Raw genomic sequence first — 15,051 nt, forward strand, 5'->3', positions numbered from 1 at the left:
AGAAAACATAAGAGGAATCTTTAAAATTATCCCACCAGAAGCCTAGTCCTTTCATTCCAATTTGCACTTGCATTTGGTTTGTTTAAGTGAGTGTGAAATGGGGGACATTAATGCTGCCTGACTTCAGGCACCCATCTTAGGACAGTGGTCTCCTTGGACACTACAGTCACTGGAAAGCAAAAGACCTTTCTGAAGGGCAACTCTTGACCACCTAGTTTTGATGACTAAACTCAGACTGTGAAAACACTCTCTAAAACACAGCATCAGAGAATCAAGCCTCTTGTCAATAGAATTAGTATCTCTAGAATGTAACAGAGTGCATTGAAATAGTGAATTAAAGCATTTTAATATGCTAAAATGATGGAAAATCAGTGGGTTTTGTACATCATGGAATTGAAAATAAACTTATTTCATGAGAAACCCATGTGATTCTTAAATCTGATGCAATAGAATGTTATATTGTAGAACCAGAGGAAAATAATCCTAAAGCTTTATAAAATCTTCCTTTTTCTAGAGCAAGGCCAATACATGATTGCAATCTGTTTAATGGGACATGACAAAGTAATCCAAAAAAACGTGAAGCAGAGGAAACCTCAGTATTTACTTTGGATACATATCCTAACATGATATGTATATCTAACAATATATGACACAACCTTTTTCATTTTGGAGAAGGCTGAGGTTCTGAATGACTTCTTTGCCTTGGTCTTCACTAGCAAAGGCTCTGACCGCACCACCCAATGCTTGGAAGGCAGACGCAGGGACTGTGAGAATGAAGACCTTGGGCCCACTGTAGGAGAGGAACTGGTTCGAGACCATCTTAAAAATCTGAACGTGCACAAGTCCATGGGTCCTGATGAAATCCATCCGCGGGTCCTGAAGGAGCTGGCAAATGAAGTTGCTAAGCCGCTGGCCATCATATTTGAAAAATCATGGCAGTCAGGTGAAGTTCCCAATGACTGGAAAAAGGGAAATATAACCCCCATTTTCAAGAAGGGGAAAATGGATGACCCAGGGAATTACAGACCAGTCAGTCTCACCTCTGTGCCTGGCAAAATCTTGGAGCAGGTTCTCCTGGAAGGCATGCTAAGGCACATGAAAAACAACAAGGTGCTTGGTGACAGCCAGCATGGCTTCACTAAGGGGAAATCCTGCCTGACCAATTTGGTGGCCTTCTATGATGGGGCTACAGAACTGATGGACAGTGGTAAAGCAGTTGATGTCATCTACCTGGACTTGTGCAAAGCGTTCAACACTGTCCCACATGACATCCTTGTCTCTAAATTGGAGAGACATCAATTTGATGAATGGACCACTCGGTGGATAAAGAACTGGCTGGATGGCCGCACACAAAGAGTTGTGGTCAATGGCTCAATGTCCAGCTGGAGACCTGTAACGAGTGGTGTCCCTCAGGGATCGGTGTTGGGACCGGTCTTGTTCAACATCTTTGTCGCTGACATGGACAGTGGGATTGAGTGTGCCCTCAGCAAGTTTGCCGATGACACCAAGCTGTGTGGTTCAGTTGATATGCTGGAGGGAAGGAATGCCATCCAGAGGGACCCTGACACGCTTGTGAGGTGGGCTGATGCCAACCTCATGAAGTTTAACCATGCCAAGTGCAAGGTCCTACACCTGGGTTGGAGCAATCCCAGGCACAGCTACAGGCTGCACAGAGAAGAGATTCAGAGCAGCCCTGCAGAGAAGGACTTGGGGTGCTGGTCGATGAGAAAATGAACATGAGTCGGCAGTGTGCGCTTGCAGCCCAGAAAGCCAACCGTATCCTGGGCTGCATCAAAAGGAGCGTGACCAGCAGGTCAAAGGAGGTGATCCTGCCCCTTTATTCTGCTCTTGTGAGACCTCACTTGGAGTACTGCTTACAGTTCTGGTGTCCTCAACATAAGAAGGACATGGATCTGTTGGAACAAGTCCAGAGGAGGGCCACGAGGATGATCAGGGGACTGGAGCACCTCCCATATGAAGATAGGCTGAGAAAGTTGGGGCTGTTCAGCCTGGAGAAGAGAAGGCTGCGTGGAGACCTCATAGCAGCCTTCCAGTATCTGAAGGGGGCCTATAGGGATGCTGGGGAGGGACTCTTCATTAGGGACTGTTGTGATAGGACAAGGGATAGTGGGTTCAAACTGAAACAGGGGAAGTTTAGATTGGATACAAGGAGGAAATTCTTTCCTGTTAGGGTGGTGAGGCACTGGAATAGGTTGCTCAGGGAGGTTGTGAATGCTCCATCCCTGGCAGTGTTCAAGTCCAGGTTGGATGAGGCCTTGGGTGATATGGTTTAAAGCGAGGTGTCCCTGCCCATGGCAGGGGGGTTGGAACTTGATGGTCTTAAGGTCCTTTCCAACCCTAACTATTCTATGATTCTATGAATACAAAGATTATTTGAAATTGTTGCTTTTTTTCTTCACACCTTTCTGCCTTCCCACTGGGGGGAGAAAGATCATTGTCAACAGATCCAGAAGATAAGCCAATGTGAGTGCACTTTACAATCTTATGTATGTTACTTCAAGAAGAACATCCTGTTTGAGCAAGGTGTCTGAGAGAAACAAGTGAATGTGAGTACCTCAGCATGCAGAAAAACCCACTTCTTTGCTGACAGTAATTAGTCTTACCAATAGTTTGAAGGTAAGGTGTAAGTCTTAAAGTAGGTAAGGTGGGGGTGAACTGGTACACCGTCTAAATGGCAACGGCCAAAAACTTTTTGGTTTTGAAGGACCAAAAGCCAGAATAGTGTCAAGTGGTATGTTGGCAGAAGCTCAGCGTCTCACATATATATGTAAGCCTCACAGCTTTCCAGCTAGCAGCAGACACACCAAAGGAAAAGGACTCGTATCCAGTTCTGTTGGCACTGCACAAGAGCAATGGGTGCTGTTGACGTAACTGTTGTTATATATCTTTGATTAGATTAATATAAGTATCACTATTAATCTCCTGGCAGTCATTTCACAGGCCCTATGCAAAGATGCACACACCTCTGCAGCAAAATGTTTTATTATAATGACTGGCACACATGCCAGCAAGCTAACCCATCTTCTTGCACCACCTTCAGCCCTACGGGTACTGAAATGCCCATTCCACTGTTTATTACATCCTTTCATCGCCTTAAAAATTAAGGTTCCAGCTTATATTGAAGTACAGGCCTTAATAAGTGTATGCTTACTTAATAAGTGTACATGTAAGCATATGCATAAGTACTATACCTTATAGGTTTCAATGGACCCGATTATATGATTGCACCTCATTATTACACTGATTAATATTATGTGGAAACAAATGTTCCATAGATTTCTTTACCGTCCTGCTCTAACTTCATTAAAATTAGTAAATGCAGTCCCTTATAGGTATGACTGTACAATGACTAGCCAAGAAAGATGACTATTCCCTCACACAGCCAGTCACTGGGTGCTGTGCCCTTAGGAATCGGACCCAGCTTCCAAAACAGGTGTTATAGCCAGCAGACAGATGTCATTAGATGTTGGTAGATAGGGAGTGCACAAAAGATGTCCTAAGAACAAGTACAGTCACTTAAACTCTGTTCTCTACCTTGCCTCTAGGCCTGGTCTTGGTTGTTGTCTTTGGTTTCATTGTTCAGGATGCTCACATCTGCTGCCTGTTCAGTCGTCGTTTGGCCCAAGCACACAAGCTGCTGCTCTGTTTGCTCCTTCTCCTGGACCCACCTCATGAATTGCACTCCCTTGTTTCCTGCCTCCATGTGAAGTTTAACTGCGCTCTTGTCAAGATGCGTGCAAGCTCCTTGGTGCCAAACCCTACCTCTAACCATGTGTTTGCCTTGCTCTGTCAAGCTAATAAGTATTATATGTTTCTGGTTCTTGATTTCAGATTGCCTTAATTACATCACCTGGCTCCTGCCTCCACCCAGACTTCAACCCTGGGGCTTCACTATGAGGCTTGCAACACCCATGTCCCGCCATAACAGTCTACACAGACAGGTGCCGACAGCAGCTTGTTTCGCTAGTGCTCCAAGCTGGGCAGAAACAAGCTACCTTTGGTCTAGGAGCCGTACACCTACACTACTTGAAAGGAAGATCTCTTTTATTTCCAGACAAGATTCACAGCAGCTTGGAGCACAGAAAAACTGAATCCATCTCTGTCTCTACTTGCTCAGTTAGACATACTGTGTACACCTTTACTAACTTTTAGGATACAGAGTAAATTTAAATGCTAAGTACAGACACACTGTGTAGATGCCTCAAATGTTTGCTGAGATGCTGAGCAGAGGCACAGAGGTAGACAGAAATCTACCATGTGGATCAGAGGGGACCAAGGCATAAAGATTTTTACTGACCTTTATAAAAGCTGGTTTCAGCTTGCCTGAGAACATTATCTGTGTTCACCATGCCATTCAGGTGAAGCATAGCAACTGTATTTCATTATCACATTATATTTGGGTATCAACCAAATTCAAGCACACTTTTGTGAATTAGGTGTCTCCATTTGTTTCAGTAGAGGTAGAGTTAGTCTGGACTTTCTCAAAACATGTATTTCTATGAGTGAAACACAAATCTTATACCTAAAGTACTAAAATCCAAAGTTCAGGCCTTCATCCAGTATAGTTAAAATACATTTATATCAGCTGATGATTTGATCCTGTTTAAGTTCCATGCCAGCAGGTGAAAGAAACACCAACAGATACAGGAGATGCAAGGAAGATGTGCTTGAGTTACCTTAAAACTAACCAGCTTGGCTGCTGGTAGCAGCGTTCCCAGAGCTGCATAAAGCTTAAGTGTAAACTAAGGTAGACTAGATTTAATTTAGACTACCAGAATTTTGCAGCTTAGGCTGAGCTCTGTGCTTGCATATCTTGCACCCAAGCCAGGTAACACAAACCTAACAATGCCACTGTATGCTGGAATCATTAAAGCAAATACTGAATCTAAATGGTGCTTATTTTAGGGCAATTTTAAAAGCAAATGAAGCACTTACTAACTTCCAAATTGTTTTTAATACTCTAGTACCTCAATGAGACTGCTTGTAAGTACTGTACAATGTGAGCAACTGCAGCAGGATCTGACCATAAATGCTTTCAGGCATGTGATAGAGACTTTTGTGCTTTTGTTTCTAGGTAACTGCCTGGTTTTGTTTAACTATGTTTTGATTATGGTATGGAGCTCATGTAGCACTGTATGGGCAAATGGTGTGCTTTATGATATATTTAGCTTTATCTCTCTATGCAAGAGGACCAGAGGGGTAATTGCTTCTTTGAGGCCTGATTCTCATCTCCTTACTTAAGTGTGAATCTGTGGGAATGTTATATAACAAGAGGAACACAATTCCAGATCTGCTATAATATATTTAACCTCAACAAATCGTAAGGCTGGAAATTGTCTGTTTGCTGTAAGACGTCATCAGTTACACATAACTAAATTTCAGATTTTGGAACTTATACTGGAAATAAATTACTTGCATAAGTAACTCCAGTGGGATTCAGTGAGATATTAGTGGCAACTAATATAAACTCTCTAAAACATGTAGGAGTTCCTAAATCAGGCCTTGACTGTTTTAAATAAAAACAAATTAATACATTTAGACATTCCCTAGACAGAGCAAGTGTCTAACATGACCTATGTATGTATGTATCACCAATATGATTATTATACTTCTAGAAGAAATTTTCACTCAAATTACTGCATACATTTTGGGTAGAAAATATTAAGAAATGCATTTGCCTTTGCTGCTGCAGAGAAGTGCGAGTGTGATATGATGGAGACTTTATGCAGGATATGGTTGCAGGGTATTCCTGGTTTGTGCAGGGAACTGCCTGGCATCTCTATGGAAGTAAGAATCTTCTGAAATACGCAGTGTGGAAAAGCAGTGACATAGATTTTGAATTTAAGTATGGATTAGCTATTTGTTATAGAGACATTGGGATGATATTGTAAGCTTTTAATTTTTTACACTGTTTCCTTTTCTATAGTAGTTAGGCCTGTTCTCCAATGTTATCTAAATGCAAAGTGATAAAAGAGTAGGCCAGATCCTTCGCCTTCTGAGGTAATAATTTGAAGTTTATTTTCCTGGGAGTAACACAGTGATTTTTCCAAGCTTATAATATCTAATATTATGCACAACTTCAAAATTGCAAACCCTACATTTTTTAAATATAGGAGCCTTCAGAACTGTAATGCAGACATTTTAGCACAGAAATCACTTTAGTGTTTTCTAACACACAAGAGTATTTGTGGTTTTTTCAGGGCACTCTTTGCCCAAAGTTCCCACTGCAAAACAAGTTGCAGCCTGGGTGCTTTATCTCCATCAGGATTTTATATCTTTATTAAGACTTTAATTTACATCTCTTAAATTATGAACACTGAGAGTGGAAACATTCTAATTCATGTGATTGAAATTCTTTATTCACCTCTTGAGGTTTAATACAAACCGAGGTCAGAAAAACAAAATTAAGGACTTTGAGTTATTTATCCCATGCAAAATCAAGATTTAGATGCAGAGCCAGAAATGTTTCAGTTTTCTATTAGCTATTGTATTTATCAGCCCATAGTCCTAAACAAGTAATCGAAATGTTAATAATAAAAATAATCAAAACAATTCAATTTTTAAATTGTACCTTTAAACTATTATACACAAGCAGAAAGTTAATTTTACTTTTATGAATCTAGCTGAAATAATGTAATTTCATACATGTATCTATCTATCTATCTACCTATCTACCCACCCACCCACCCATGCATTTGTCTTAAAATAAGTGTAACACAGAACTTTTCTGAGAGCAGCTTTTACTTTCTTGAGCTGGTTCCATTAGAGGTATAGAGCAACAAAATGCATATAGATAAAAACAGAAATCAAGGAATGCTTAACACAACCTGGATCTAAATGTCTGGCCTCAGCAAAATCAGTGCTTTAGATCTCAGTGCTTGAAGTAAAAGAGTACTATGACTGTTTCATAATCGTAAAGAAGTAGCTATACCAGTGTTGCACAAAAGGAAGTAAGTGATCATGACCCAAACATGTCTGGGAGTAAGGGGCAAGTGGACATGGGTGATAATATCAGCATTGCCTTGTTGTGGCTGGTGGGTGAGTTTCAGCTGGGATGCTGGCTTGTTTCATGTTTGCTTGCCTTACTCTAGTTTACCTTACTCTAGCAGATTTATTTTCCATAAGCCAGAATCCAGGTCCAAAGTACATCATACCATTAAAGAAACCTTCCCAGAGAAGAAAAATAATGACTTAATGGTCACAGCTAGAACTATGGGTGTGCTTTCACATGATGGTTGAGCCTACCTAATGAATTCCTGCTTCTGAGGAGAGTGCTTCTGTCCTTCCTCAGGGCTTGCCATGCACTCTCATCTCTTTTGGAAGCCACCTGTCACCCTTTGATGAGTCTGCTCAGTTTGCTAGACCAGCTGAAAACTAGCCAAGCCAAGAAGTAAATAGTCTGCCAGTACAGACAACGCAGGTTTTATGAACACCAAAGCCTGAGGAAAGGTTGGGAATGCTGTCTGTGCATCTGGGGGTAGGGAATAAGCAGTATAAAGAAAGGAGGATTGGCCCTTTCCATGGCAGTAACCTGCCTGAATGCCACCATTATTCAGTGAAACGTCAGCCTATGTCTCTGAGAAAATGCTGGAAGAGATGCCTTTCTTTCAGGGAAGGAGAAGCCGTGTCCTAAATCCAGAATGTTTAAGAAAAGGAAAAAAAATTGGTAAAGATCTAGAGGTTACAGCCTTTTCCTCATGTTACACTATGTGACTGAATAATGTGTGGGTGGGTAGAAGACGGTTTTGAGTTACTTTAAGCATCTGCTAAAGGAAAAGTATCTTTAAGGGTTCCTTCTCAATGGGGCTTTTTGAGTTATTGAGATGACTGAATGGGGGAGTTGCAGGTCAGCAAGCCAGTATAGGAATGGTTAGGAAATTTGATTTCATCAGACGAAGGTTGAAAGTCATAAGCCTTTCAAACCAGAAGCCATTTAAAAAGATTCTGAAGTGTACATCTCTGCGCGTTCATGATATAGACATTAAAGCCTCTGGAATACCTTAGCATTACATTAGTGGTTGCTGCAGATTGTTGTTGCCTCAGTTTAATTGTCTCAATTAAGCCACTCTTCTTTTGAACTGCCAGGATGAAGAAATTCAATGTCTTTATGGCCTTGTGCTAAGGAACAACAGGAGGCCACTGAAGGAGTCACTTGATGGTTTGGGATGAAGTTTGATCACTTAAACTGTAGCCTGAGGAGTTACTGACAGAAGTAACTTTCTGCAGCACAGGGCTAGTAATAAACACAGGGGACAGAAAGCAACAGTACAAGCATTTACTAGGACACTGAACCACTAGAGAAAGTGGTTTCTGAGCAAGGAAACTGGCTTGTTTCTGTTGTATTCAGTGTAACAGGTCTCAATGAGTATTATAAAAGCATCACTGTACTCTATCAAAGCAGTTCTCTTTTAAAAAATACTTGGTTTTCTTTTTAATATCTGTCTGAATAGGATAAGGGATGACATCATTTTTGTCAGTGATACAGGTGTGTTACCTGTGTTACTACATTGCTAAGACTAAACATGATGTGTGCAGTTACATCATATGCTCTGCTGGCTCATAAAAATAGAGCCTGCAGGTACCATGAGCAGCAGCACATACTTCTAGATGCCCAGAATTCAAGCCAAGCCAATTGTTCAGCCACACAGATTTTAGTACTTTAACCCCCAAGTTAGAGAAAGGACATTTGCAACACCAAATCAAATATGCAAAAAGGAAATTCACATACCTTTCTGGTAGCAGAAAGGCAGAAATATAAGTGTTACAGCTGTCAATAACCCTTGAGCATATGTATATTTGCATTGTGAGTATGTAACAGGATATCTTCCATTTTTCTTTGTCCAAATCGTCCTCCCACAGCCCTGGAAGTATGCTTCTCAGCTGTGATATGTTCAGAATGCAACTCACAGAGAACATCTTGCATGCATTTCAGAGGGACAGGTCATTCCCTTCCCCCTCAATATTTAGTTTTTCAACAGTATGCTCCTTGACTCCAGCCACACACAAGAGTGGAAAAGAAACACTTTTATCTGCAGAAATGCTGAAAAGAGGTTCATAAAAGCTACTGTAAGATTATGCAGCCTTTTTGACAACAGAATAAAGCAAAGATACTTGTTCTGAACAGCAAGAGGCCAAAATGGACAACTGTCATGATGGTGTCTAACACTACGTCTACAGCCATATGTATGCAGTATTCCCAGGACTGCAGAGACTGAACAGAAACAGAGTGCCTGTATTTCTGTTACACAACATATGGCTCAGTTCTGTTTTTTCACTAAATGACTAGGCAAAACTTAAATTTAATTGAAAGTAAGAATGATTTTATAATGTCAATTTTATAAATAAGTGTATTTCCCTATTTCTAAAGGACACAGTGTTCCTTTTTAGTAGCCAAGACAACTATTTTTAGCTTAACCTATGCACTGTTGAAATTGTCAGTAGACGGAATGCTGCTTTAACAGATGGGTAGATGGAGAAGTATGTGAGAGCACCTCTATGTGCATCAAGTTTAAATGTTAGCTTGCATTGCCATTCAGGAATACAGAGACAGCAATCTGTGTAAAGCTCATGAAAGATGGGAGAATACACCATTGCAAACCTGATTCAGAACTGTATAGTTTATAGATATGTGCCCTGGTTGCTATGGCACTTTTAGTTTTGGTGACTCAGGATTATGCAGCATCTAAAAGTAACCCACCTTGAAAGGCAGGGTTTCTGTGTGAGAATCACAGCTGACAAAATCAAAGAACAAGAAATCTGTTTCTTATGCAATTTACTCTAAAATCTTGTTAGCACTTCGTGCATAGTTTTCTTCTCTCTTTTTTTTCTGGATAAGAAATGTACCAGAGTTTTCACTGTAGCTTATGCAGGTTTGTCACACAATCAGAGTAGAGAACACACCAAATTTAAAAATAGAAAGAACTACGTCTGTCAAATAAAAAAAAAAAACAAAAGAAATGCCTTATGGTGAATATCTCTGTCATGGCCTTTCCATGTTGAAAAAGACTCTTATATCTTCTTATACCATCTGTCCTTTTACACAAGGAGATAATTACAATAATTTCATAAATCCTTATGAAATTCTGGAAGATTTATCAGAAAGCTTTGTGTCAATATATACAGTATTTATTACTGTTTCTTCAAATTACTCATTTTTCCCAGAGCTGGAGTTGATGAAATTAACTTTGATATATTACTTTACTTCGCTGGGGGGGGGGGAAATGTTAGGACGAGATTTTTAGAAGCCACACTGTGTCTGTTGCAGATCAAGATAAAAGACAAGACAACAATTATCCAAGGTCAGAACAATTATTCTGCATCCTAGAAGCTGACTATTTTGTGTAGTACAAAAGCTTAATCTGTGTATTTCTTTGATCCAGAAGTTTGCATGAAATAGTTATGAACAATGATTGTAATGCTTTTAAACAAAAATGGGCAACAGGAAGGCACATTGATAACAATCTCATTGCTAAATCATTTTATTAATCACTTGAAGCCTGCCATTAAAGTAACTGAAAATATATACACACATAGATGCTATCTCTGCAAATATTTACATGGTTACCTCTAGAAAAAATTAGTCCTCCTGAATTCAGTGCCAGAATTTGTATGTGGAAAATTACATATTCAATCACCTTTAGTGATATGTATATACACTCAAACAAAAGATTTTCCAGCACACCTAGTGTGTTGGCCAGTCTGGTAGAGATACACCAAAACAGCCTGACAAAACTAGGTCTACTTAGTGTGTCCTCAACTTGCACAGATCAGGTACCTCAAATGGTGTCTCTTGTTAGCATACCATTATGCAGTTATCTAATTTGATCTTGTGATATTTTCATGCAGTAATGACTGCTTTAGGATGAATTTTATACTCACTTTCACTATGGTCTTCAAAGAGAGCCTTAATATATAGGGTTTGGTCTAACTCTCTGCACAAACGAATTTCATCTACCATGCTTAGGGAGCTAATTGGAAAAGAACATCAGATATCTGCAGCAAGTATTAGTGGTAAGTGTATATGTTTACCCCAATTAGTACTAAATCAGAAGCTGTTGACAGTCTCACCTGCCCTCAGCTACAGTGATTTTACAATGAAACTGAGTAACATCAAACTGGTAGGATGGGATAAGTAATATGGCCCAGTATGCCTCTGCTGTTTAAGTTATAGACCTTTATGCAAGATATGAGATAGAAAAAAATACAGAAATTAAAACAATAATAATAATGTTTTTACTGTTATTCCCTTGTTGTTCTGAATTTTACTGAACACAGAAAATGTAAACAATTGAAAAGAACAACCAGTTTACATGTATGTCAGCTCTACTTTTTTCTTAAGGAAGACCATATGCTTAGCTAGATCACATTTAAGGAGTATATATAATTTACTGCAGAGCACAAAGCTATCTGGGAAAGGCATATATACTCCATATATGTGGAATATCCGAATTTCAGCTGCCTGCAAAAATGAATAATACGTTGGCTGTGGAGTCTGTAAAAAGCCTCAAACATAATGTAACTCCCAAATGAGGTGAAAGCCAAAAAAATAAAAAAGTCAAGGAAAAATAGTCAGTGTAAGGAAAGATATTTGCTGAAGTCCTCCAAAGAGCTGGAGCTGAATCAGTGAAAAATGCCCTGGAGAAAGAACAAAAGGAAGCTATGAGACTTGGTCTTTTAAACCTGTCTTCAATGATATTTCAGAACACAAAAAGGCATGCTTTCTGAGGTGTAGAACCTCTGCATTTCACTAACAAGCCAAGGAGAGTGAGCTGAAGGAATTAAAGGAGAATCCATGACCAGAAACAAAAAACTGAGCTGAAGGAATGAAGTCAAGGATAGGACACCGCAGCTCTGATTGACACATAAAAACATGCTCCGTAACAGTAACATTCCTAAGACAGTGCATTTTGAGTCAATGCCTATCAGCTTGCCTAGAATTACTTTGCTCCTAATAAAACATATATAATGTTATTTAAACACTGCTTGCTGAAATCACTGTATTACATTCTTCAGCTATGTGGCATTTTTCAAAATTTTTAAGCCAGCCAACTGAATGAGAGCAAAAGAGAAGCAGCATGCTGGGGAGGGTACATGTAAAATATTAGAGACATCTGGGTAAGGAGGTCATAGCTTTTATCCTGCACTGTGTTTCTCTGGGTTATAGTCCTCATCTCTTTAGGAAACAGTACTCAATTGGGAGTCTGTCCCCAAGGAGGACTGTCCACAAGGACAAGGCCACAGCAGACAGCCTTTGACGTGAGTCAGTCGATGCAGCCAAGTTCTTGGCTGGTAAATACCATACTGGGCTGATGGTACCAGTGCTATGCCAAAGCACAACTCAGTCACCCATGTGAGTAATAAACACTGCAAAGACTGCTTCTGAAGAGTGTTATGGAGTCAGCCATACCTTCAAACCCAGGATCCTGAACTGTACCCCTGCATAATCACAGGAGCTGTCAATGGGAAGGTATAGATGAGGTGCCAGGCAATTTTTCACCCACCTACCCAAGACTGCAAATCTTTCTCTGGCAAATCTTTCATCTTGACTGCAAGATGTCATCTTTTGCTCACAATCACATTGCTCTTGCAAATTGTCAGTGCAGTGTATGTCATGCACTGCTGTATATCTGATGGTTACCATGCAAATAGCTCAAGGCGAAATTCTGCTCTGAAAGACAGTAGAACAACACATTGCTACAAGTACCCTACAGCTACTACTTCTTGCAAAATGCTGCTGACATTTATATCAATAAAAGTGGAAATACGAAGCCTGCACAGGCTGTGATACTGCCCACTGTAAGCAGGAAATATTATAATTAGGAAAGAGCAAACCATGCAAAATTTGAAGTGTATGAGGCTTGGTGACCCTCTCAAACTATGCTTTGTTTCCTATAATTAGTTGAAAATAAATTTTTTTTTCCAGTAAGTTTAAAACCAGTTTCATCCCCAGAGATGGTTCAATTTGAAGCAAAATACATATTGCTTTTAGCTGAAGAAAACATGCTATGCATGGCAAAAAATTTACTATGTACAATAGCTTAGTTCCTAGAAGTCACAACTCCAAACGAATACATTTTAGTCTTTGTATCTTCAAATACGGTATGCTTTGTTGTGAAAACTACTTGTTTTCTCTGAACAGAAAAGATGGATGTGCTTCCCCAGGTTTTCAAATAGCAGAAGTGACCCGTACGTAAAACAGACTACAAGCACAGGGATTTGCCCACTGCCACACTGAAGCATCATGGCATATGGGAGATGGTGCTTCTGTACAGCAAGCTCCCTAACAGACGAATCTAACCTCCCAAAATGAGGGATCCTAAGGAAGACATCATTGAATTGTTTGGGTTGGAAGGGACCTTAAAGGTCATTCAGATCCAACCCCTCTACCATGGGAAGGGACACCTTCCACTAGACCAGGTTGCTCAAAGCCCAATCCAGCCTGGCCTTGAACACCACAGATGGGGCATTCATAGCTTCTCTGGGCAACCTGTACCAGTGTCTCACCACCTTCACAATAACTTACTACAAACTCACTCCATTTCTCTCCTCCTTTCCTCCAGGTGGGTGCATTTACCCCATTTGCAAGTGCAAGCAGGAATGCTGATGCTTTATCACGTCTTGACACAGAGGTGGTTGGCAGGGACAGCCAGCACCTCTCATGAAGTGGAGAGCACCATGACTCCGGCTACAAAAGCACCTGGGAGCTGCAGCTCTTAAACTTGGCACAGATTTTGGGGGCAAGCCAAATAAACTGCACCATTCCCTATCCCCACACACTTCTTTCTGAAGCAGCACATCCCTGGTCACCCTTCTGTGATAACCGCTTTTCTGTAAAAACCCCCATCGCTATCTGAGTGGGTTTTCTCGGCGCTGACAGCAGGCGCAACCACGAAAGGCCCTGGGGGCTAGACCCACGCAGGCAGCGGGTGCCGTACGGGGCCACGCCACCAGCCGCCTCTCGGCCGGACTGTTCCCCGGCTACGGCGGAGATTCCCGCCCCAGCAGGGCAGGGCGAGCTGCTGAACTCTTGAACTCACGGGCCCGGGCTAAGGCAAACCAGGGCGGCCCCGTCCCAATCACAACATACGCACAGGCTCCGGCACTACCGACACACCCCTACCCGGCCCCCACCAGGGGCACCGCCCGCACCGCCCCTAAGTCCCACCCCCCGGAAGTCTCGCGGTGTTATGCTAACGAGGCGGCCTCCGCCCCGCCCCTCCGGGTGCCTCCCGCCTTGCGCCCTCCATCTGGGTGGGTGGGTGAGCGAGCGAGGGCGAGTACGGGCCGCGGTGCTCTGTGGGATACTGGCGGTATAGTCTATCCTCTGTGCGGCCGTAGCGGAGGGGCCAGGCAGGAGCAGGGTATGAAGATGGCGGACGCCAAGCAGAAGCGGAACGAGCAGTTGAAGCGCTGGATCGGCTCCGAGACCGACCTGGAGCCGCCCGTGGTCAAACGCAAAAAGACCAAGGTGAAGTTCGATGACGGCGCTGTCTTCCTGGCCGCCTGCTCCAGCGGGGACACTGAGGAGGTGCTGCGGCTGCTGGAGCGGGGCGCCGACATAAACTACGCCAATGTGGATGGGCTCACCGCGCTCCACCAGGTCGGTGCGGAGCTGTTCCCGCCGACCGCGGGGCGGGGGGAGGGAACCTAGCCGAGCTCTGCGGCGGGAGCACGGCTTGGGCAGGCAGAGAAGGGGAGGGGGCGAGGCCGACCGGCGGAGTGCACTCCGGGAGGAGGTGGAGGAGGAAGGGGCCGGAGGCGGCTGCTCTCCCCTCCGCTGGGGGGTGTCGGGGCGGGGAGGGGCCGGCAGCTCGGGGCGGGAGGCGGTGGCTGCCGGGGTCAGGCTCGGGGCCGGCGGGCCGGCCGTGGCCTCGGGGAAGCGGCCCGAGCACCGGGGCTGAAGGAGCGGGAGGCTGCGCCCTCCCCGCGGGCCGAGTGGCGGAAGGGGGCGGCTGGGCCTCTCTTTCGGGGGGAGGAGGTGCCGGTGACCCTTTTTCGCTTTGCCCGTCGCCTCGTTTCCCCTGCTGGCAG

At 42.7% G+C, this 15,051-nt stretch overlaps 1 protein-coding gene across 2 annotated transcripts in view; it reads left to right on the plus strand.

The window, feature by feature from the left end:
* Positions 1 to 14,221: 14,221 nt before the first annotated feature.
* PPP1R12A (protein phosphatase 1 regulatory subunit 12A) overlaps positions 14,222 to 15,051 on the plus strand; it is a 117,933-nt gene continuing 117,103 nt past the window's right edge. The window contains exon 1 of one of the 2 annotated variants that reach the window (XM_061369375.1): positions 14,222 to 14,620. In XM_061369375.1, the coding sequence (XP_061225359.1) occupies positions 14,384 to 14,620 (237 nt within the window). In that variant the 5' untranslated portion in view covers positions 14,222 to 14,383. The remainder of the gene's footprint in view (positions 14,621 to 15,051) is intronic. The other variant, XM_061369376.1, reaches the window with a different exon arrangement.

This window comes from Neopsephotus bourkii, unplaced genomic scaffold (assembly GCF_033783945.1).
Source record: "Neopsephotus bourkii isolate Nb327-2 ecotype Australia unplaced genomic scaffold, CSIRO-AGI_Nbou_v1 NB_1493, whole genome shotgun sequence".
NCBI lineage: Eukaryota > Metazoa > Chordata > Aves > Psittaciformes > Psittacidae > Neopsephotus > Neopsephotus bourkii.